Source organism: Dermacentor albipictus, unplaced genomic scaffold (assembly GCF_038994185.2).
Source record: "Dermacentor albipictus isolate Rhodes 1998 colony unplaced genomic scaffold, USDA_Dalb.pri_finalv2 scaffold_44, whole genome shotgun sequence".
NCBI lineage: Eukaryota > Metazoa > Arthropoda > Arachnida > Ixodida > Ixodidae > Dermacentor > Dermacentor albipictus.
Genome location: NW_027225598.1, coordinates 520,813 through 541,711, shown reverse-complemented (window position 1 = coordinate 541,711; position 20,899 = coordinate 520,813). Strand labels below are relative to the sequence as shown.

General features: G+C 47.5%; 1 protein-coding gene across 1 annotated transcript; it reads left to right on the top strand.

The window, feature by feature from the left end:
• The first annotated feature begins 246 nt into the window (after positions 1–246).
• On the top strand, positions 247–20,876 carry LOC135899057 (collagen alpha-1(III) chain-like). Its single transcript, XM_065428301.2, has 7 exons — positions 247–403; positions 5,827–5,907; positions 7,719–7,943; positions 10,840–11,106; positions 13,269–13,424; positions 15,303–15,686; positions 20,271–20,876. Exons 2-7 carry the CDS (start codon positions 5,850–5,852, stop codon positions 20,720–20,722), a joined length of 1,542 nt encoding a protein of 513 aa, XP_065284373.2. The 5' UTR covers positions 247–403; positions 5,827–5,849; the 3' UTR covers positions 20,723–20,876.
• The last annotated feature ends 23 nt before the right edge of the window (positions 20,877–20,899 follow it).

The window sequence follows — 20,899 nt, the reverse complement described above, 5'->3', positions numbered from 1 at the left end:
TCACGTGCTAATAATATTATTTCTAACTGAGGGACTACACGTTACAGTAATAAAGCTCGCTAATAAGCTCGAAAATAGATAAGCAGCTGATCATGAATGCAGTCAACCAGCTCCGCGGTAATCCCGCCTAATCTTTCGTGAGGGCGAGCTCGATATCTTCACGCTCCGATTGCCCCGCACCGTAATTTTGCAACCGCTGATGCGCCGACGAAAAGACGAGGCCCGCGGCATGCAGAGCGTGCTCCAGCGCGCGGCCGCAGCCGCGAAAGAAGAGAAAGCGTGGCCGGTGCCAGCGTGGGTTCCATTCGGTGCCTCAACCCCGCGCGCTTCGGACGCCATCGCTGTTTCCTACTCCAGGGCCGATCGGCGTCGGGAGGCTGACGCGCGAATCCGGGACAGCGAGGTGAGTCCTTTTGACGCTACGCGGAACCATGCGATGCTAGGTACCCGTCGTTGTCGAGGAGAAGCGGGTGTGGGATCGTACCCCGTTCAGAGAATGGAAATTTCTGGCCGTAACCTTTGCAGCCACGCCCCCTTTTCGGTTGCTATTCCTCCTCGCGCTTTTGGCGCTTCGTGGTGGGTAGGAACGACGCTCCAGAGATCCACGTTATCACTGGGATATCAGCCGGCCGTGAAGATGAGTGGAGTAGAGTCGGCCTGAAGGCGTGGCAACAAAATTGGTACCTTGGACCGGTGCACTGTAATGATTTTTCCCCAATGGGGGGGGGGGCTGTTTTATTTGCTCATCATTATTGGTCTGAACAGCGTTCCGCTGACATTATCACTGGAATCGGCCCGCCACGAACGGTGAATGAATACATAGAATCGTGCGAAAATTGTTCTCGCATTATACAAGAACTGTTTCTGGCGCATTAGATAACGTACCTCATATACCTCCATAGACGAGCCATACGTGAGCCTGCAGGCTTCTGCGCGATGTTGGTACAATTTTCGTTAGGGCAATTTTGTCGCCCCTTCGCAATCCAGAGCAAGCGATCACACTTATCGGATTAGGAATCGGGAGGGCCACGAAATCATAAGCGGGCCTTCTCAAGCGAACGCGCGTTGTAAGGCGAACCTTGGGAAGATTAGGGCCTGTCCGACGTAGAAGGCAGTTCACGCGGAGCCTTTCGGCGCCTGGAGCGGCGCGGATTCTCCTTTCCCCGAAACGCCGCGTCATTCACACGGCTCGCTTTCAACACCACGGAAGCTGCGGCCTGCTCTCGAAGTTCCCCGAAGGCAAGCAGAGCGCACGACGCCTCACTAAATAGCGTGATCTTCGGAGTATGCGTGCGCCCACACGCGCGTGCGGAGTTTGTACCTTCCTCTCCTTCTCGCAGTTTTTTTCCGCTCGCGCCTAGTTGGCGCACGTTTACTTTTCGCGTCGGTTCGGTCCTTCTTGGCATCATACGTCTGCTTGGCGTGGCGTTTGTCGTACCGTGCCGAGTAATATTTCTCAACATTCTATTAACAGCGCCACGGTCGCGACAGTAGAGACCTTTAGCGTGTCCGGTATTCGGGCAAGCGCGGGTGGTTTTCCGGTTTAGCGGGGGCGCCAACCTGAGCGGCCAGATTGGTGGCGCCAGCTGGTGGCGCAAAGCTTAACCACACAATCACAGAGCTAATTACTATATTCTGCTTAGCTGCTGGCGTAAATTTTCGACAGTGGCGTAATAGTGTTCACAATTACGCCGCTGCCAAAAATTTGCACGGGTGGCGAAGCAGGATATGGTGAGTTACTGCAGTTTTAGCTCTGCGTTTGTACGGTTGAGCTCTACAACGCCAGGCGGCTTCACCGCTCACGTTTACGCCCCGACCATCCGGTAATCCGCCCAAATCGCTCCCTTTTGCCGGAATAGCGTACAAGCTAAACATCTCTAGTGTTTCCGAATGGTGGCCACTCGCGGATGGCCGCGAGGAATGGAGACTTTTAGCGTGTCCGCAATTCCGGCAAACCGGAGCGGTTTGGGCGGATTACCGGATGGTCGGGGGCGTAAACGTGAGCGGCCAGATTGGTGGCGCCAACTGGTGGTGCAAAGCTCAACCACCTAAACACAGGGCCAATTACTATATTCTTCTTAGCTGGGGTGTAAGTTTTCGACAGCGGAATTAATTGTGAACACAATTACGCCACTGCCGAAAATTTGCACCAGCAGCGAAGCAGAGTAAAGTAGGTTACTGCAATTTTAGTTCTGTGTTTGTCTGATTGAGCTCTACAACACTAGGCGGCTGCACCGCTCCGGCCGCTCACGTTTACGCCGCCGACCATCCGGTAATCCACCCAAACCGCCCCGGTTTGCCGGAATAGCGGACACGCTAAATGTCTCTAATGACTTACTTGCTGGTTCGCGTTACGATTGCTTCGTGGCGAAGGATACCCGCAGCACCGGCAATGAAATCTCTCTGGAACTCGTTCGCGTCAACGGGGCCTTTTTGGGGCAATTCGCCGCCATCGAATTCAATCCCATTGCGATATAGGTGCCGAATGTCTCAGTTTAAAGGAATTTGATTCCTTTCGCACTATTCTATTAATGTGTTATCATACATTATTTGAAGCCAGACGATCCCGTTCGATTGTGTCAGCGGAACGCCGCTTGCGGCACGTACAATCTGGTATAGCCAGTGTATGCGTTGACACGATGAAAGGCGATCTCGCGCTGCTACGATATCAGGCGGTAATTCATTCGATAATTTCTCTCGGAGTTCATTGAGTAACAGCTGCCACGTTCCATTGCATTTAAGCTGCTAAATTGCTATACTTGTTAGAGTGTATTCCAGTGGCACAGATGCAATAGCGCACCATAAACAGCTTTATCTCCTCCCCCTAAAGAAAAAAGGAAAACCATAAGCTTTTTCGCGAGATGTATTCGTGCATTATTTGTATTGATACGGTACAGTATAGATTAAATTCTACTGTTGCCAGAGCTATGTGGCAAAAAAAACAGTCGCTGCAAAAATAACAGCATTACAAATCGTTAATTGAACCTCACACTTAAGACCGCCGGTAGGTAGATCGCGACGTTGGTTAATAGCCTTGATAAACGAAAGTTAAGCAGGCTGGGATACTGGACGTGAATAAGCAGATCCTTATGTAAGGGAAATACTGGATGAGTCTTATGTTTAAACATATGGTGATAATTGGCACTATGTTTTTTTTTTGCGTGTGCGTGTGTGTATGTGGGCTTGTGTGCCGCTCAAATTTCATTTCTTACATGACCATCCCTTAAACCAAGCCCCACTTCTTTCGGCAGATTTCCTTTCTGCACAGAGTAAATTTCAGTTGGTATACTCACAGTCATTTGTGTTCGCGTGCCAGTTTAGCGACTTTCACTTGGCGCTTGATATACGGCATATACCGAGCGTCCTAGTCCTGCGCTGCACGAATATTTAAAAGAAGAAACAGAAGGAACGCCAGTAATAATACCGTGTCGGAACGCCAGTAGTCTTAGTCGCTGACATAAATGAACTACTTCAAAGTAATTAGCCGACTTCTTAGCCTTTATCATTGTGAAGTTGTCAACCACAGAGTAACAGTGAATCGTAAGAGACGTACGGACGTTTTATTTCTATTTTTTTTATTTTTCACCAAGATACACCTCTCGTTAATAAACCTCCTTGCTGGGCTAGTTGGTTCATTTGGTCCATAATAATAAATTAATACTAGTAAGCCCACTTGGAAGACGGGACAAGAAAAGACACCGAAACACACCAGAGTGCCATTCTCTTCTCTTGTGCCGTCTTGAAACTGCGCTTACCAGTGTTCATTTATTACCTCTCGTGTTTATTTTTAAACGCGAAAAAAAAAGAAAATCCAACAAGATAGGAAAAAATTCAGTGCGACTACTAACCCACGCTTGCTTGCACGAAGGCATGCTAGCGCGCACGGCATATCAAGGTCTTCTAAGAGTCTCATAGGTGGAGCGACCTCAAGTGAGCGGCGACGAAAACAGCACGAGTGGTCTTTGAGCCTAAAGAACAGAGGTTGCGGCACTAAGCAGACGAGGACGAAGTGAAACCCACCGTGGTTGCTCAGTGGCTATGGTGTTGGGCTGTTGAGCACGAGGTCGCGGGATCGAATCCCGGCCGCGGCGGCCACATTTCGATGGGGGCGAAATGCGAAAACACCCATGTACTTAGATTTAGGTGCAAGAACCCCAGGTGGTTGAAATTTCCGGAGTCCTCCACTACGCGCGTGCCTCATAATCAGACAGTGGTTTTGGCACGTGAAACCCCATAAATTTTGAGGACGAAGTGAGGCACAAACGACACTTACGGGAACCAACTTCCAACTGTTTATTCACCATGCAGAACCCACGCATATTTATAGAAGAAACCTAACTGAAATGTAATCGCAGTAGAGATAGGCAGGGGTGATAGGAATTCACGCTGCTCGTAGGCTAGTGGTTTGTACCAAATTTTAATGGCAGGTACTTATGAGCATGCGTGCATTACAAGCGTCATCCGAGCATCCAACCAAATGTGGCAGTCGCACGTTCCAATCTTCGCGGCAAATACAGGCTGTCATTTATGAATGACACTTCTTTGTCACATAAGGCTAGTGAAGGCGTGTTCGCGCACTTATTTCCTGCTATTTTTAAGAAGAACGCCTCGGTTATCTCCATTTCTGTGCAGTTTTCTTTTTTTGCTTTCCTTAAAAAGGCCGTTTTGTCGAGGAGTGGCACAAAGCCACAGCGCATGCTGTGGTCTGCCAAGTGGTCACTGATGTTGCTGTTGACCGCCAACCGTTGCTCTTCTGGCTCTATCATTGAAGCATCGTCCCGTTTGTCCAATATACACCTTGCCGCACTTTAGGGGAATATTGTAAACGACATCGCTAACACAGTCGGTGTAGCGTGTGACGTTACACTTGGGTTTGTCTCCCTACCTGTTTAGCTTAGCGGTTCATTCTCCAGCATGGGTGCTTCAAGTTAGTCCTGCCGGAATGGATGTCTCTGCTTGCTTCGATAACCCCATTTGTATGCTCTTTCCAGCCGTTCTAATTTGTCCAAGGCATCGCACTAGCAGTGCGAAAGCGAGAAGAGACGTATGTATGTTGCACAACTAACCATGATCTGGGCCGGACCACCGTCGCGTGCACTTCGCTCCTCGAACAGGCAGGGCGTGTAACGAGTGAGCTCCTAAACAGTTTGACAATGCGCTGAACGTGCTTTAAATTATGAATCGGGGACCTCAAACAGGTGCGACGCAATGTTAAAGCGTTTCTCTCGCATTTACCGCTCAATCGCAAGTGAATTTGTTTTTCGCAGGCATTGCATTTTTTTTTTCACAGCCTAGAATCTACTTTTAGGTGATAACCCACTTGTAGGAACTTAATCTGTTTTTAGTTTTTTGAAAGACGCAGCGATCCTAAACGAAATATAATATATCACAGAACCACTAATTCTAAAAATTCTTAACCACTTTTTTCACGCATCTTATGATGCACCTCACCCATTTTTTCAATCCTGAGGAGAAGGCTGAGGTCTACATTTGATTTGTTGGGCTCCTCAGAGTCCTTGTCGGGACAAGGACTTTCGCTGACGGTACCCAATCTTTGAAATAAATTATACCAAGTGTTTGGCGCATGATGGCCTGAGTTTCTTATGCGCCATAAAACCCAATACAATACAATACAATTACTTCGCATTGCAATAGCATATTCTCGAGCATATGACTCCCCCAGTACGATAGACAAATATGCGAACATAATTGCCGCGCATTATAGTAGCCGCTTTTTATGCGCCGTCAATTATATACAGAGTTGGCTTTTTTGCATGTGCCAATAACGCCATCGATTGCTTTTTTTTTTTACCCCTACGGTCGCAGGTTCTCGACGTCTGGCGGTAAGAATGGTGCGTGTGGCGCTAGCCTCTGTGTTGTTGGCGGCGTCAGTGGTAGCCGTTAGCGGTGAGTGTCTTCGAATCCTTTCTAATAGTTGTAAATAACCATTCTTTCTTTAGTTTTCTGAGCATCGAGTAACACTCCTGTTTCTTGCGCAGCGTTTCCGCTCCACCCCCTGAGACGACCGGGAACGAAATTCAATATCAATCGGAAAAAGATTTGTAAAAAAGATAGTACAGTAGAAAATTCGTGCGTTTCATTATCGATATATGAGAGCATAAGTTTAGTTCAAGTTGAGTTACTAAAGTGTCTGCAGTTCCTGTAATTAATCAGAATCACTGATTACCGCATACCAAAGCACAGAATCATAGAATTTGGAGACCTGCCACGTGAGCACGACTTTGGCGAAATTCCTAGAATGCCGGATGTGGAAAAGGTGAAGTAATGACGTCTTTAGTGACGTCCCAAATAAGAAGGTTGCATGATATTTAACCGGCTAATTAATGGAAAACAGTTGCCTGCCATATCCCGAACATCTGCCAAGCAGAGCGGATGTGACGTCACTCCTTCCACTCTCGCTTCTCCTCTACCGGCGCTCACCTGCTCGCTCGCTCATTCTCTCCCCCTACTTTCATTCCCTACCCCCTGTGCAGCGCGGTTGAGGTGTCCTCTGCTGAGAGATAGTTACTGCGCTGCACTTTACCCCAACCTTTCCTTCCCATCTTCAAGAATCTCCTTCTCTCTCTCTCTCTCGCTCACTTGCTCGCGGCAGCTGCGCGCGCACGCTCGTTACTTGCTCTGACGTCAGCGCCGGAGAGTGCGCGTAAGGTCTGGTTCGTGCGCCGCTCGCTAGGGGGCTACGCCCCGCCAGGTGGCGCATGCGCTTCGCTTCTTCCACGCCCTCCCTTGCTACTTGCTGCATGTCGCGCTAGGGAAAAGACGTTCGCTCGCTTAACCTAAAGAATACCAACGCCCAGGTGCGAGTGCCACTAAGCGACACCTAAGTCAAAGGTTAGGTGTCTGGCGCTTAGTAGCGCAACGCCAAAGGCACTGGGCCACCTAGGCGGGTGCGTAAAGAATATGACTCTTCTGCTCTAATGTTACAATTCATTGAGCGAGAAAGAGTTGAGCGAGAAATGCATATCCAAAAGAGCTCTCTCAAAAGTAGCTGCGCTCCAATTGGCGAAAAAGAGCAGGAGCACTGTGATCGAATGGCAGAGCAGGAGCAGTTTGGTGACACCGAGAGCAGTTCGAGCCTCTCCTCTGCGAAAAGTGGATTGTGAAAGCAGGCACGTGACGCAAAGGCGTAGTATCTTTTTATGTTGATTGCATTTCCGTCATTTGATATGCGGCATCGAACTCGCGGTAAAAAAAGCACTGTTGTTCCACTTGCTTTTTTAACAAGCCCCCTTTTTATGCATTGAAGCATGAAAGTAACTAGAACTCTCATGTATTTAGTCGCACGCTTTGAGAAGGAATATCTCGAAAGGTTTGTCATCACGAAAATTTATTTTAAATGAAGAAGCCTCGCGAACTCACCAGCTACGATTCGAAAATTGCAATATGTAGCGTGAAGTAATTAATTCAGAATGTATTTACCGATTCCTTCTAATTAGTTGAATATATGTTTCGATTTTCTGCGAGCAATGTCCACTTCTTTGAGTAACCCAGGTCAAGTACTAGAATTAGGCTGCCGGCTTCAAACGATCTTAGGAGATTCTGTTAACTTAAAAATCATCGGCTCGTAGAATGCTTGAGCGCCCGTTCTCTATAGCCTCGTTGACGTGACGGTACTTAGCAGCTGAAATCGCTAATCCGAGACCCAGTTTATGCCTGAATGTTGCTCCCAAACATAAGCATTTCCTGCTCGTTGCCAGGCCAGTACAGGCGGTACAGGCAGCGCGACTTCGGCTATCCTGCGAGGCAGATCTCCGATGTCCAGTCGGCCGAAGCGCCCGCCCCCGCAGCCCCTAACGGCTACAAGGATATCAGCCGGGGTCACAGTGGCATCTACGTCGAGGAGATGTCCAACAGCTACGTCTTGGGCCGAAGGAGGCGCCGGCGAAGTCGTTTCCGGCTCGTTGACATGCCCACAAATCAAGGTGAAAAGGCAGCTGGTTTCTCCGCGATGAAGCGTATATGACGAGCCCAGATGATCACAGGTGGCTACGATGAAACACACTTCTGCGCTCGTATTTTAGGTGTAGAATGCCTTTCGTTGTAGTCGAAAGAATTCACCCAGCCACTTCTGCTGCATGGTTACAAGCAGCACGAAGTTGACAACCACACGGGTCAAAGTTGACAAGAGCGAAGGATACAACTGATTTAAATGCGAGACCCATTTCTATATGTTGTGCGTTTCACGCAACTAGAACGAAACCTTAAACATAGAGATGTACATCTTTGATGAATTCGGTCTTTGACTAGTATTTAGGTCGCCGAAGTCACGAGGGCTTCTGCGGCCTTTCTTCACAGTCCGTAAAGTCAAACAAGATAACGTCATGTAAACCAAATCATTAGGTGTTTTGTCCGGACAAGGACCTTCGCGGAGGATACCCAATTTTCGAAATAAGTTATACCATGTGTTTCGCGCATGATAGCCTGAGTTGCTTATGCGCCGTGAAATTCAATACAATAAAATACAATAGGTGTTTTGGAGTATGCACTGCAATGGATCAAACAATAGTTGTGCCCTAAACGAATAGTAAACAGATAAGTACTACAGCGCAAACAACACTGTGAAGATGTTTACGCCCTTAAGTACCCTGGTACGCACTGGTAACGCCCTTACCGTAAGAGCTTTAAAAAATTTATAGAGGACGACAGCGGAGCTCTAACGAGACGTGCGATGACAAAAGACGCAGTTAAAACTATGTGATCATTCTGACAGCCTTGGACGCGTAGAAATATCCGCAGCAGAGTTTTTTATCTCTCCCTGCGAAATCCTCTTGTCGGATATTTCTGTGCGCCCAAGGCTGTCAGAATGATCACATAGTTTTAACTGCGTCTTTTGTCATCGCACGTCTCGTTAGAGCTCCGCTGTCGTCCTCTATAAATTTTTTAAAGCCCTAACGCTAAGGAGCTTACAGTGCGACAAGAAAACACCCTTAAAGCTGTAAACATTTTTATAGTGAACGAAGACGAAACGATCGGACCATGCACAGTATCACTTCGTGTCTCCGCTTCATCTTCGTTGTTTGTGTTGTATACTGATAATGAATCAATACGAGCTTGCCCGTAAGTGGCGCAAACATTTTCCTTTTTTTTTGCAATAAATACTGCTGGAGTCCGAAAGCGTCTGTGTAAGGCATGCTGGTGAGATCAAGCTGCACAAGAAGCCACTACCAACGTCCGCAAATCTGATATTACGCAGTTGCCCTTGCATCTTCTGACATACCGTACATACTATATAACGCTGTTTTCGTAGGGAAAATGCCACTGCCGAAAGCACCTAACTCACGAAGACAAGCTTGAGCCAATCCCCGTGGACAGTTTCTCCTAGCGTCATGCTTTGGGCCGCTTGTAGCGGCGGACAAGTTGCACGGTGATACGAACATAAATTAATGATTGTCGCTAAATTACGCGCGTTATAAGACGCCAATTATTGCATTTTCGAGAATGTGTATTTTCGAGAATGTGTGTTCTTATCTTCAATTCGTGCCGCTATATTGCAATGTAGGGTGAGAAATATAGAAGAAAAGAAAAAAACACAATGTCAGATGGCGCTCTGAAACAGCTGGTTTCAAGGGAAGTCGTATCAGGCATCCTTCTTTCTCGAAAGTGTAAAAAAACGAGACAAGGCCATGTTACCTATGCAGCGTGAGCACTACTCAGTTGACAGGCAATCACGAATCATGCGGTTGTGCTTTTTTTTTTCTGACGGTATACGTGAGATACCATGCCATTCTTGTTCGTGTTTAGGCTTGTAAAGAAGCATGCTGGGACCGCATTCTCTACGGATCACTTTCGTGGATCTGCTTTTCGGTGCAGGGTGGTCGGATAAATCGCTCAGAACACGCCGGTCTTTCCATTTAGATGCACCCAGCGCTGGGGCTGACATCGAAAAAACGTAAAAGTATCTCCTAAACTTCTTGGCTAAGGATACTGGCCCTAAAGTTTAAAATCGTTCATGACAATAGCATCTTTAATGCTCCATTGGCACTTATTCTGCATACGGCCGTGACAAATTAAAAGACAGTGCCTTTGTTACCCGTGCAACACTGCATAGTAGAACGATAGCTCATTCAAATGCGCGTGGACAAGGAAGTCGCGCAGTTGCCGACGTTCAGTTTTCAATACAGAACGGTTGAAAACGCCAATATGTGTACTTCTGAAACGCGCAGGCAGCTCTGTTGCACCCCCTGCAAAAACACTGAAACACTGAAATGAGAAAACCGCAATTTATTTCCGAGGCGACCAGGGAGAGGAACCTCTTCGCGGTCTACCTGCAGCGTAGGGAAAGCCTGCTCAGACGGATTCCGTGTTCAATGAGAGTAAACGATCAACAGGAGAGCAGCTTGTTGAATATTACCATTTATCTTTTGAATCCACGTGTCACGTCTGATCGTCGAGTAAAAGCAAATCCTTTTCAAGTCAACGTTGCTATGACGCTGCGAGACACAGTAGGGAGCTAAGGCGAGGGCAGACATGGGGCGTAGCGATACCTCATTGACATGCCCTTGACTTGATGGTGGTCCTCATCGGTCGATTTCCAAAGGCATCGAGTGCAGTCGCACTGGTATCCCTACCGACGGTTTAGGTGTGCAACTTGACTGCGAGAAATTAGATGAAGAAATGGACGTCTGGACGTATAGCACTGCTTATTATTTGCTTTGTAGCAGATGGTCCTTGCAAGCGACAGCCATACGATAGGGAATGAATGTCTGTCCATGCAACAGTGCCGCATCCTTATCGCTGTTAGGACATGTAAGAAGCTGCAGAAAGTCTACTAACCCTGCATATTTTTTTTTGTCTTTTGACGCTCTGCAATGTTTCAAGGTGGAGCCGATGGCCAGTCAGCCCGGCAGCCGCAGATCACGGGACAGGACACGCTAGGCCGTGCGGGCTCACAGGCTGGCGAAGTTCTCTCGGGTGGTCAGGGACAGCTATACAATCACGGTCTCTCTGCCGCCCACGGCTTGCCAGCTCAGATGGGTTCCGGCCAACGGGCCGGACTTTACGGCCATAATCTGGGCGCAAACGACGAGCCACGAGTGGCAGCTACGCCGGGTGCACCGGGTGCACCGGGGCGGCCGGGAGCTCCAGGTCTGTGGAAGCAGAATCTATGGCGGCTCGCTTTTTGGACTTGTGTTAATAATTCAATTAGACGAAACCTTCAACATTTCTCCAACTTTGACGATAACAAGTGGCCGATGTGGTGCTCCTGCATCAATATCATGAAACGGTACGCCACCTGCAGTGCTAAACCAAGGGAGTGAAAGTTGAATAATAGCGCGGAAAATTACGAAGGAACTATGGTTAGCATATGGAGTGATGTAAGCCAAAATGACTTAAAAACTGATACGGTTCGTATTGTAATCATATATGGTTATAAGCATCTATATGGTAACATGCTCGTTTTCATGCAGGATCCGTATGACTATGTGCGACTATCAACAAAAGGCATACCGGCCTTTTCTCCAACGGATTGTAACGTTAAAAGTCGGGAAACCTGTCATGGGATCACAAATGCTTTCGTTGAGATTGAGTGGAATTACATTTGGCTGGGTCGCAAATTGGAAACAGAAAAGAAAAAAGGCGATGCACTTTATTGCGGTGCATGAATCAGTGTTGTATTCATGTTAGGAATTATATAAGCATCGAAAAGAATCGACTCACGCAAGGTCAGAGTTTGTGTCGGCTAATATAGTTATCTTTTACTTGACGCCACGGACATGAACGCAGTGCCTGGTGAGAGCTCCTTACAAATTCAGTCACCATGAGTGACAGCAGCCCAATACGACGTTGCTCCTGCAAGAGTACGTGCGAAGCACACTCTGGTGCTCTCATGCCCAGAGCACGCCAATACTTGTGGAGGAGGAATGTTGTTACGATGGGATGCGTTTATTTAAACACGAATTGATGAATAGGATAGGAGGTTTCCCGCGCGCACACCGAGCCGCTCCAAAGACAAGTGCACTTCATTCTCCTCTTTCTTCGCCCTTCCTGTAGCTTTAGCGTAACACTTCCTCCCCTCACAGACGAAGCCCGCTGGGCGAGTAACTGTTACGTCCATGGTGATGACACGGAGACGACAGTGCATCAGGCGGGCAACGTGAACAAGCTGCGACTTCTTAGACCGGTAGCCATTAGAAACGAGACGAGCAATCGAATACGTCCTTCATTAAAACTTCTTTCTGGGCGAGTTCGTGCCTACTTGACATAAAAACTGTTTACAGCGCAAACACATACAACCACAAGGTATAAGGGTATAAGGTATAGTGTTTGTCTAGTTTTTTCGTTTTCTTGTTTCTTCGCGCCTGATTGCGTTGACTGCTGGCACGTTCGTTCATCGATGCGCATTGTCATTTTCCCCGATTGTATCACTCCCTTCCCCCTTCACTTTTGCCTTTCTCCTTATATAAGGTACCCGTCTTCCGTTAATAAAAGTTAGTTGACAGCAGCGCTTGTGTCCTGTCCCTTATACCTTGTGGTTGCATGTGTCTGCACTCTAAACAGTTATGTCACGAATACGTCCCATCACTAAGGCGATTGGTGATGACGAAAGGCCCGGTGTAACGAGCCAGAAACTTATGGTGCAGGCCGCGCTTGCGAAGTGGTGTCCAAAGCCATACTATGTCCCCTTTATCGTACGACACATTCTCATGTCGTGAATCGTAGGTGATCTTGGAGCGGTCCTGGGACGCCACGAACGGAGCTGAGCTATGCGGCGTGCTTCTGTGGCTTTTCGGAAGGGCTAGGCTTTGGATATTAACGGCACGAGACCCAAGTTCCCCTATCCGCCGCGTGAACGTTATCTTGGCAACCACAGCTGCAACAGATGCACGTGTGGTGCTTGCTTGTTCCTGTTCACAATATGTAGAATCGTTCACTGTTGAGCGAGAGATTTGGGGCTCAGGCTAAAATTTCTTCGAGTTCTTGTTCGAAATGTGGCGCTGACAACTTGCCTATATTTGCCGACTTATTACCGAAAAGACGAATTTTTGTCTATTGTACTTGATACCACATTTATGCGTTTCCTTGTCTTCATTCTTTTAGAAAGTTGCCAAAAATATTTCGACCAATTGTGGAGGGCTGATTGCATAATTGGAATCAGTTTGGAATTGCTTTCGGTTAAAGCGCACCTGTAATTACAAGGTAAAAAAATCGGTTAGCTTGTCAACGATACTTTGCAGAGTGGTAAACTTTACTAGATTGCACGGGAGTTACTCGAGAGTGCAACACGCCTGCTGGCGCTCTCGAACTAGGCGGACCGGGACAGCCTGGTCAACCAGGACAACCAGGACAGCCGGGACAGCCGGGACAGCCGGGACAGCCGGGACAGCCGGGACAGCCTGGAACATGGGGAGAACCCGGGCCTGCAGGACAGCCAGGACAACATGGAGGCTCGGCAGGCCAGCAAGGTAGTGAGAGAAGCATTTTAAGGAATCTGAACAGGATGTTTAACAGGACCTTCTATGCGTTGTGCACATATGCATGCATACGTATGTACTTATGCACATGCAGGGTCAAAAGTGTGCGAGTTGTAACTGAAAGAAAAGCGGAATATTTGCTGAGCCAGGTTGCGCTTCCTGGATTTTAAATAGGCTACGTATGCTAGCATGCGAGACGAACATTGCTGCCTGTTTGGCTCAAACCTAATACTGCACTAAGGTAGGACTTTTTTTGCTGGCACCCATGCACCGTAATGTTTCCGAGCTGCCCTCAGACTTCAGTGTGTGATATGTATGTATGTATGTATGTATGTATGTATGTATGTATGTATGTATGTATGTATGTATGTATGTATGTATGTATGTATGTATGTATGTATGTATGTATGTATGTATGTATGTATGTATGTATGTATGTAATGCATTTGTGCATGTGCGTGCGTATGCATCTCGGTCACAGTCGTGAGCGTATGTTTAGGCCACCTCATTGCAAACTGAAATCGCTTTAATACATTGCATTGTTCGAACAAGCGCACGCATAAGGTGCACCATTTGGTTTGAGCAGGCATGCTGAAGCTGCGACGAAATTTCTTTTTTTTTTCCACCCAGACCTTTTCTCAAGTTTTGAAATCGCTCACATTATAAGCTCTGAAAAAAATGCGTTGGCAAAACGAGTTCTACTTATGTTATACTTTCGGGCGCTTTGTGTAATATTGTGGGTGAGGGCAGTGTTCTAGCATCCGCGATTGCATGTACGCGTGAAATACGTTGAATTGCCTCTATTTTCACCAACTCCTTGCAAGCTGGTATAAGGTGTTCTCTGCCTCTTGTATGCCTGCGTCTGTTGGTGCCGTGTTATTAGGTAGTGCATAAATATAAAAACACTACACTCGCCGTTTTGGCCACCATCATGAGGGCAATCGGAAAGACGTCCGCGCTACAGGAACCTTGGCATTTTTTGTGGACAGCAGGGTTATACTGAGAGTGACAGAGCACGGCTCAAAATTCGCATACAATAGCTAGTTAACATTATTTAAAAACTGCACATTCATAGGCATCATGCTCCGATGGTACGACAAATCACCTTGTGCCGAGGAAACTGTAAAGCTGAACAGGTTCGTACATAATTTTTTCCCGTTCGTACATAGTAAATAGTAAAGATGATGATTGAAGATCGCCCATAACCAAGCTCAATAATCTAGCAGTCGATTGCGAGTTCATAGGACGCTACATTGTGGAAGTGTGTTAAGAACTCGGAGCTATATTTGTTTGCCTGACTTAAGGTCAGGACCAGGACGATTGGAGGAAACGGTCCTTACAGGAGTTTAAATGAAACCAACAAGTTTGTTTTTATTTTGGTGGGTCTCATAACCAGATGGTTTTCAGCGTACAATGCCACCAGTTACGGTTTAAGCTTCCTGTTTCTTCTTTTTTTTTCAAGAGTGGTGCCTCTATGTTGACGCCACTTAGTTGCCACTGAAGAGAATACCTGGTGCTACAGAAAGTAGTTTATGCAGTAATATCACATAACTTAACAAAAAACAAGCTTTTGCTAGCTCTAGTTTGCCTTTTGTCATAAAAACAATTTGCTGTGAGCACTTGCGAAGCCCGTCTTCCGCATACTGTTAAACATAGAGAGGAAACTTCCACATTACCAGCGCTACGCGAGTCTTCAGGCTTGCTCACGAGGACTCAAGAAAATGATTTAGTTAGCACTCGCAACTACCTCTACACATACTTGAACCTTTACTGGCAACATTTACTTGTGAAAATGGATTTATTGCGTTGCACTGTAATCAGCCTATGGGCGTCTTTTTTAATATTGATTTGCCGCCATAATTAATACAGGTCCCGACCAACGAGGCATCAGCGAGAATGCGCCGGCCCCGAGAAATCCTGGCGAGGCAGGAGCAGCGGGTGCTCCCGGAGCTCCAGGACAGCCTGGTCAGCCAGGGCAGCCGGGTCAACCGGGACAGCCGGCTCAGTCGGGCAGCGCGGGATCGTCGTCCCCGGGGGAGCATGGGAAGAGGGACGTCGCGGAGAGGAGGGGCCTGGACGAAGCCGGTGTGCCGCAGGCGGGAAAGACCGGCCTTCCGGGCCTGCCAGGAGTGCCGGGACTGCCGGCACTGCCACCGGCATCGGGAACGGAACGGCAGCCGCCCCCCGGAGGGCCGAACCTTCCGGAGAAATCGGGTGGCACGCCGGGAGAACCCGGCCGGCCGGGAAAGGACGGTGAGTCGAGAGTGCATTTTCAGAGCGACGCCTTGCCTGGCCTATCCCTTGCGGTCCGCGTTCTTTGTCTCATCGCGGGACACATTTGTGGGTGTGTATTTGAAGTTCATTCGGTGTTTCCCTTGAACCTCGAATGCACACAAAAAAATACAGAAAGGCCACTGTAATCACGGCACTGTAGAATAATTGCGTGCCCAGACGGACATCTTTCCCAAGAAAAGATCAAAGTATTCAATAATTACACGAATGACACCATTTAGTGTCCGAGTTAGACTCGACGGCACATGTTTATAGAGAAAAGTTAGAAGGGATCGTCGTAGAGTTCTCCTTCCGCGTTTTTATACTTTAAGACGGCCATGTACACGGGAATTACTGGAGTCATATTATTCCTCCATTCTTTTTTAATATACACAACCAGCACTTCGTAGCGTTGGGGGCAGTGAAACCCTCTTGTGACGAAGTAGTGCGGTGGAAAATGAAGCTTGGCTACACGGCGGCGTAAAGCGGTCTTTGCTTCACTTCGACTTCCCATGTTGTCGAAGTGACTTTGCATGCGATTGCGCGCCCAGTGTCAATGGGAACAATCTCGTGGGAAGAGGGACGTGCGAAGGCATCATGATTTCAAGCCACGTTTCGAGGGGCCACTTGCGTAATCGGGTAAATTGATGGAATAATTTCACGCCAATTATTTATGTCTACGTGACCACTTCGGAATTCAGAAACACGGAACTAGACTTTTTTCTATTTCCTCCAACTTTTGAGTATAACCATGTGATATGTGTTGGCAAATGGGAAATATATTATTCTAATTAGTAAACGACTTTTCCTTGGTCTTATTTATTTCGATTTCTTTTGCGAATGATGTGCCCCAGAGCACACACTTAATTTTCACTGATGTGATTCGAGTTGAATTTCTTTAGTCTTCTCGTTAAACGAAGTGTTCAAACTAACAAAGAAAAAGCACTATATGTTTCGAATATAGCTATCAGCAAACGGGCTTATATTTGGTGTCTGGAAGGTAACTGCAGCGAGAAGATAAAAAGAAATATTGCAATTGTGAACGAAATGGCCGTTTCACGCGCGATTTGATAGCCTAGTGAGCTGTAGTTAGATAACATCAGCGGAGGGCACCTAAAGGATGGGTGTATGAAGCCAATACTCGCACGCTGCCAGAGCTACACACAGCTCACGGCGCAGGTCACTCCGACAACCCTCCACAAAGTGTTTAGTCATGTGCAGTGTCTTCTGCAGACGCGGTTCAAAACCGACGGTGGGTATTTTCAGCTTCTCCTGTAGATGACTGCACTTCAGTATGTTAAAGTTCAAATTTTAAGACCACCGTTTTCACTGCACAGTTACTTTTGCGGATGCCTAATACACCCAGTATGCTCACATGGTAGCAGCGCATTCTATTAAGCGGGTTCCTTGATTTTCTTTAGTTTCCAAGATTAAGCCCTTCGGTATGTGGTGCTGGGTGCATGCCCATTCTTGACCAGTCCTCCAGAACGCTTTTGTTCCACTTGAGATTGTGTATGTACTAATGTCATTCCTTATCTAAAACCTCGTTCGCGCTATCACATAAGGAGTGGATAAGACGTACATAAAAAGTCTTGAAGAACCTATTTCACGATGAATGTCGACGTTAATACGATGAGCAGTAACGCCATTAAATGTGATACGTACATATTTGTAAAAAAAAAACAATTTTCATTCTATGCAACGTGGAATATAATGCAATACATATAATTATGCACTGCGCTGTTGACAAGTTGTGCCGAAAGTGACGAGCCAAGTCAGGCGGATGCACAGACTGTGATGTCAGCGCTGCGATATAACGTGAACGAAGCGCACGTTTGACGCTCGTCGAGGAAAGAATCGCTGATCGAAATGTGGCAGCTCCTGAAGGAAAGCCGACCTCCTCGGATCCATTCAGTGGTCTTCAATGTTTTCCTCCAAAAAATCTCAAATGTTCATGGCATTTACTCTGTTAAGTGTCATCACACTTGGGCAGAAATGCCCTGGTGTCAGAACGAAGCAGTTTTTGATATCCATCATCGATTATCGGCGATGTAGGCTTAACCAGAGAGGCTGAATATATTTGATTGAATACGGCCTTCTCGCGTCGAGATGATGGCGTAACCTCCATCGAGACAAACGCCGGTACAGCGCGTCAGGTGAATTGCTATCGAACATCGGGATTACCCCGTCAAACCAAAGTGTGATAGGTGCCGGTGCGCCAGACACGACAAAGCAAGCTGTAGCAGAAAGCCACTCTCAATAAGTCAAGCCTATCAAAAACCACTCAATTCCTTATCTCCATCTTAAGGTTGCCTGTCTGAGCAGTCGTCGTTGAGAGAAGCTATAGCGAAAGTTCGTTGGCACAAAACCTCCGCGTACTGCTTTGTCGAGTCGGGCACATAGCCTCCGATCAAACTTTGCGCTGACGCTACCATTGCAATGTTCGACAGCACTGCATGTGATCCGGTTAGCCATAGGCATATGTACTGGTGGTGACGGGCAGAGGCTGGCCACTTGGCCCCCCACTGTCAGAAGTGAGGTGGCAAAGTATGACATGCGCCTCCCCCCCTTCCTCCGCCCCCCACTTTTGAAAGCGGGCGCTGTCATCTGCACACTGGCAAACACAACAAAACAGCTGCTTATGCCAAATTTCCTTTCGTAACTACCGTTTGCTACTTATTTCCTGCTTGGACAACTAGGATTGTCTTCCGGGCCTCGCCGCCACATGCTGTAACAGATGGCGCTCGCGCTAAGCACTTGAGGGTTACGGTTCTTAGCGGTTCGAGCTGCCTACAGGACGCCCCCTGCACGCGCTGCTTTAAAGAGTAGGCTGTCGGCGGGTTGTCTATACGATTGTCACTTTCCACTGTTTTCATTATACCGTGTTTGTGGGGGCCATGTAACCAAACTGTCTTTGAACTGATGTTTTTTTGCCTTTTTAATTGCTTGTCTGTAATCAGTGTTCCCATCTTAGCGCGTTTGATGCAAGATTTAGTAACTGTCGTGTCGATTTGGCTACAACGTTTTCTATTTAGAGACTTGAACGAGCAGTTGTCGTCATTTTAGCTTCGTCTTACTAATGAAAGTTGCTTCGAAAATGGCCTTCTAGAAGGCAGTTCATTATTCGCAAGGTACGTGTAACCAGCCAAAAATCACTGAAGGAATATGTAGGCTGTGTGAGCATGATGAAGCCACGGTTGCTTTCACACTGATAATCTTCGCATTGGGATTGTGCTTCGCAGCATAGCAAAGTCTTTGCACGAATATGACACAAGCGTATCGTGTCGACTTTCAAGCGTATCGAAACTCTTATAAACGGGGTAATTTGCTATAGGACGGTGTAACGCATCAAATGCCACATACAGAGGTAGTTTGACATGGAGAATGCGGATTTCAGCGGCGTATGTAAACAAAAGCTTATCGAATCTCGAATTGTGGGAATTATAGCGCGCCTTACACGCGTTAAATAGTGTCGTCTTTGTTATTGATAAATGCCATCTACATTGGTGAGTACCTTGATTCGCGTCATAACGTAGCCAAGTTCACTTTGAGGTGACAAGGGAAGAGACGTACGCACTCAGATACCGCAGGACTTTTCCAACCGCTACGGTAGAGACCACGTAGGCACCATACAACCGCTGCCAATGCACTAGGAAAGTTTATTATTTTGGTACAATAAGGGATGTTATCGCAAAATAAACGTCCTGTAAATTTGAGGACAAACAAAGGAGAACTTAATAAATGTAGCCGACACCTTGCGGGTAATTTCGGTGTATTCCCCAATGCGAAAGTAAAAGCATGCTTATCCCAAGTGAGATCGTTAACACTCAAATATGACACTACGTGGCGTTAGTTTGCTGGACAGTATTTAGTTATTTATTTAATAAAAGTAATTTGGGGCCGACGTCTATTTGAGACATCTGGTAAGGGGGAAAACCATAAAATCGTAACTCAAAACAAAACAAATAGTTAGTACAAATTGCGTATAAACTGCAATAAAATGAGCATTCATGTAAACGTTGGCATATGAGTATATGCGATACGATATATAACACACGCTTCTACGTATCCACGTAAACGAGGCTGATGATCATTACAGACTTCACTATGCGCTTGCAAAATTCATTCTTGGTAATTTATGCAAAACCGATTAATATGGGGTTAAACAATTCATGCGATACTCTCCAATTGCCGCGGTAGCTCAGTTGGTAGTGCATCGCACGCGAAATGTGAAGGTTGTGGGATCGTTCCCCACCTGCAGCAAGCAGTTTTTTCATCCCATTTCATTTCCAATAATTTATTGTTTCCTTATTTAATTTATTAGGCACAAGTAATTTCCCCTATGTTGTCCTCGGTGTCAGTGTTTGTTGGCTTCATACGATATGACTAATAAATATCGGGCCCCTCGTTAACCCCCTTTCTTCTCGCTTATACATATGTATAGTCATATGGGTTATTCACCATTACGTGCTTTTTCAGTATGGGGCTCTCGTGAACAGAGTTTGCACTTCACGACTGCCATCGAAGACCCATTCGCTACTCCTTGAACCGCATTCCTTCGTGCAGGAGCTGATGGGCAGCCAGGGAAACCCGGAGGGCCCGGAGAGCCCGGCAAGCCGGGCCACCTGGGCTCACCCGGTGAAATGGGCGAGCCCGGACATCCTTCCAAAGACGGCGGACCTGCGGGAGTGCCGGGCACCCCGGGACGTCCGGGCAAGCCCGGCGCCCCCGGTCTCCCCGGTCCATCCGCCAAGCCTGGCGGTGCTGCCGCCGCCGACGAGGAGGCGAACAAGCTCCACTTCGAAGCCAAGACCACGAGCAGCAAAGTGGGCGACGCTGCAGAGGCGGTGCCGAACAAAGGCGCCACCTTCGCAGACGCTGCGGTCACCACCGGAGCCGCGCACAACGAGCTCGCCGCCCACAACAGGCCCCCGGGCCGATACCGCAGGCTGCGCCAGGCCAACCGGCGCCGCCATCACAAGCACGGCCACCCGCGCCTGCGCAGCCTCTCCCACTGAAAGACTCGTCCGAGACAGCGCGTGCAGCGTTTGTGGCACGAGCAGGGCTGGAAGAGAGGCAGCGACACTTCCGCGCATCCAACAAACTCTCCAGTTTCTCTTTTCCAATTTTTTTCTTTCTTGAAGTAAAACACCGAGACTTTGTTGCCCTGGCTACTCGTTTCACTCTTATAGATT

Excerpts from the sequence above, each read along its gene's own strand:
- LOC135899057 (XM_065428301.2), top strand. The coding sequence starts at position 5,850 with ATGGTGCGTGTGGCGCTAGCCTCTGTGTTGTTGGCGGCGTCAGTGGTA. Across the intron at positions 5,908-7,718 it reads GTCAGTGGTAGCCGTTAGCG|GCCAGTACAGGCGGTACAGG; the intron begins GTGAGTGTCTTC and ends GCTCGTTGCCAG. Across the intron at positions 11,107-13,268 it reads GGGGCGGCCGGGAGCTCCAG|GCGGACCGGGACAGCCTGGT; the intron begins GTCTGTGGAAGC and ends CTCTCGAACTAG.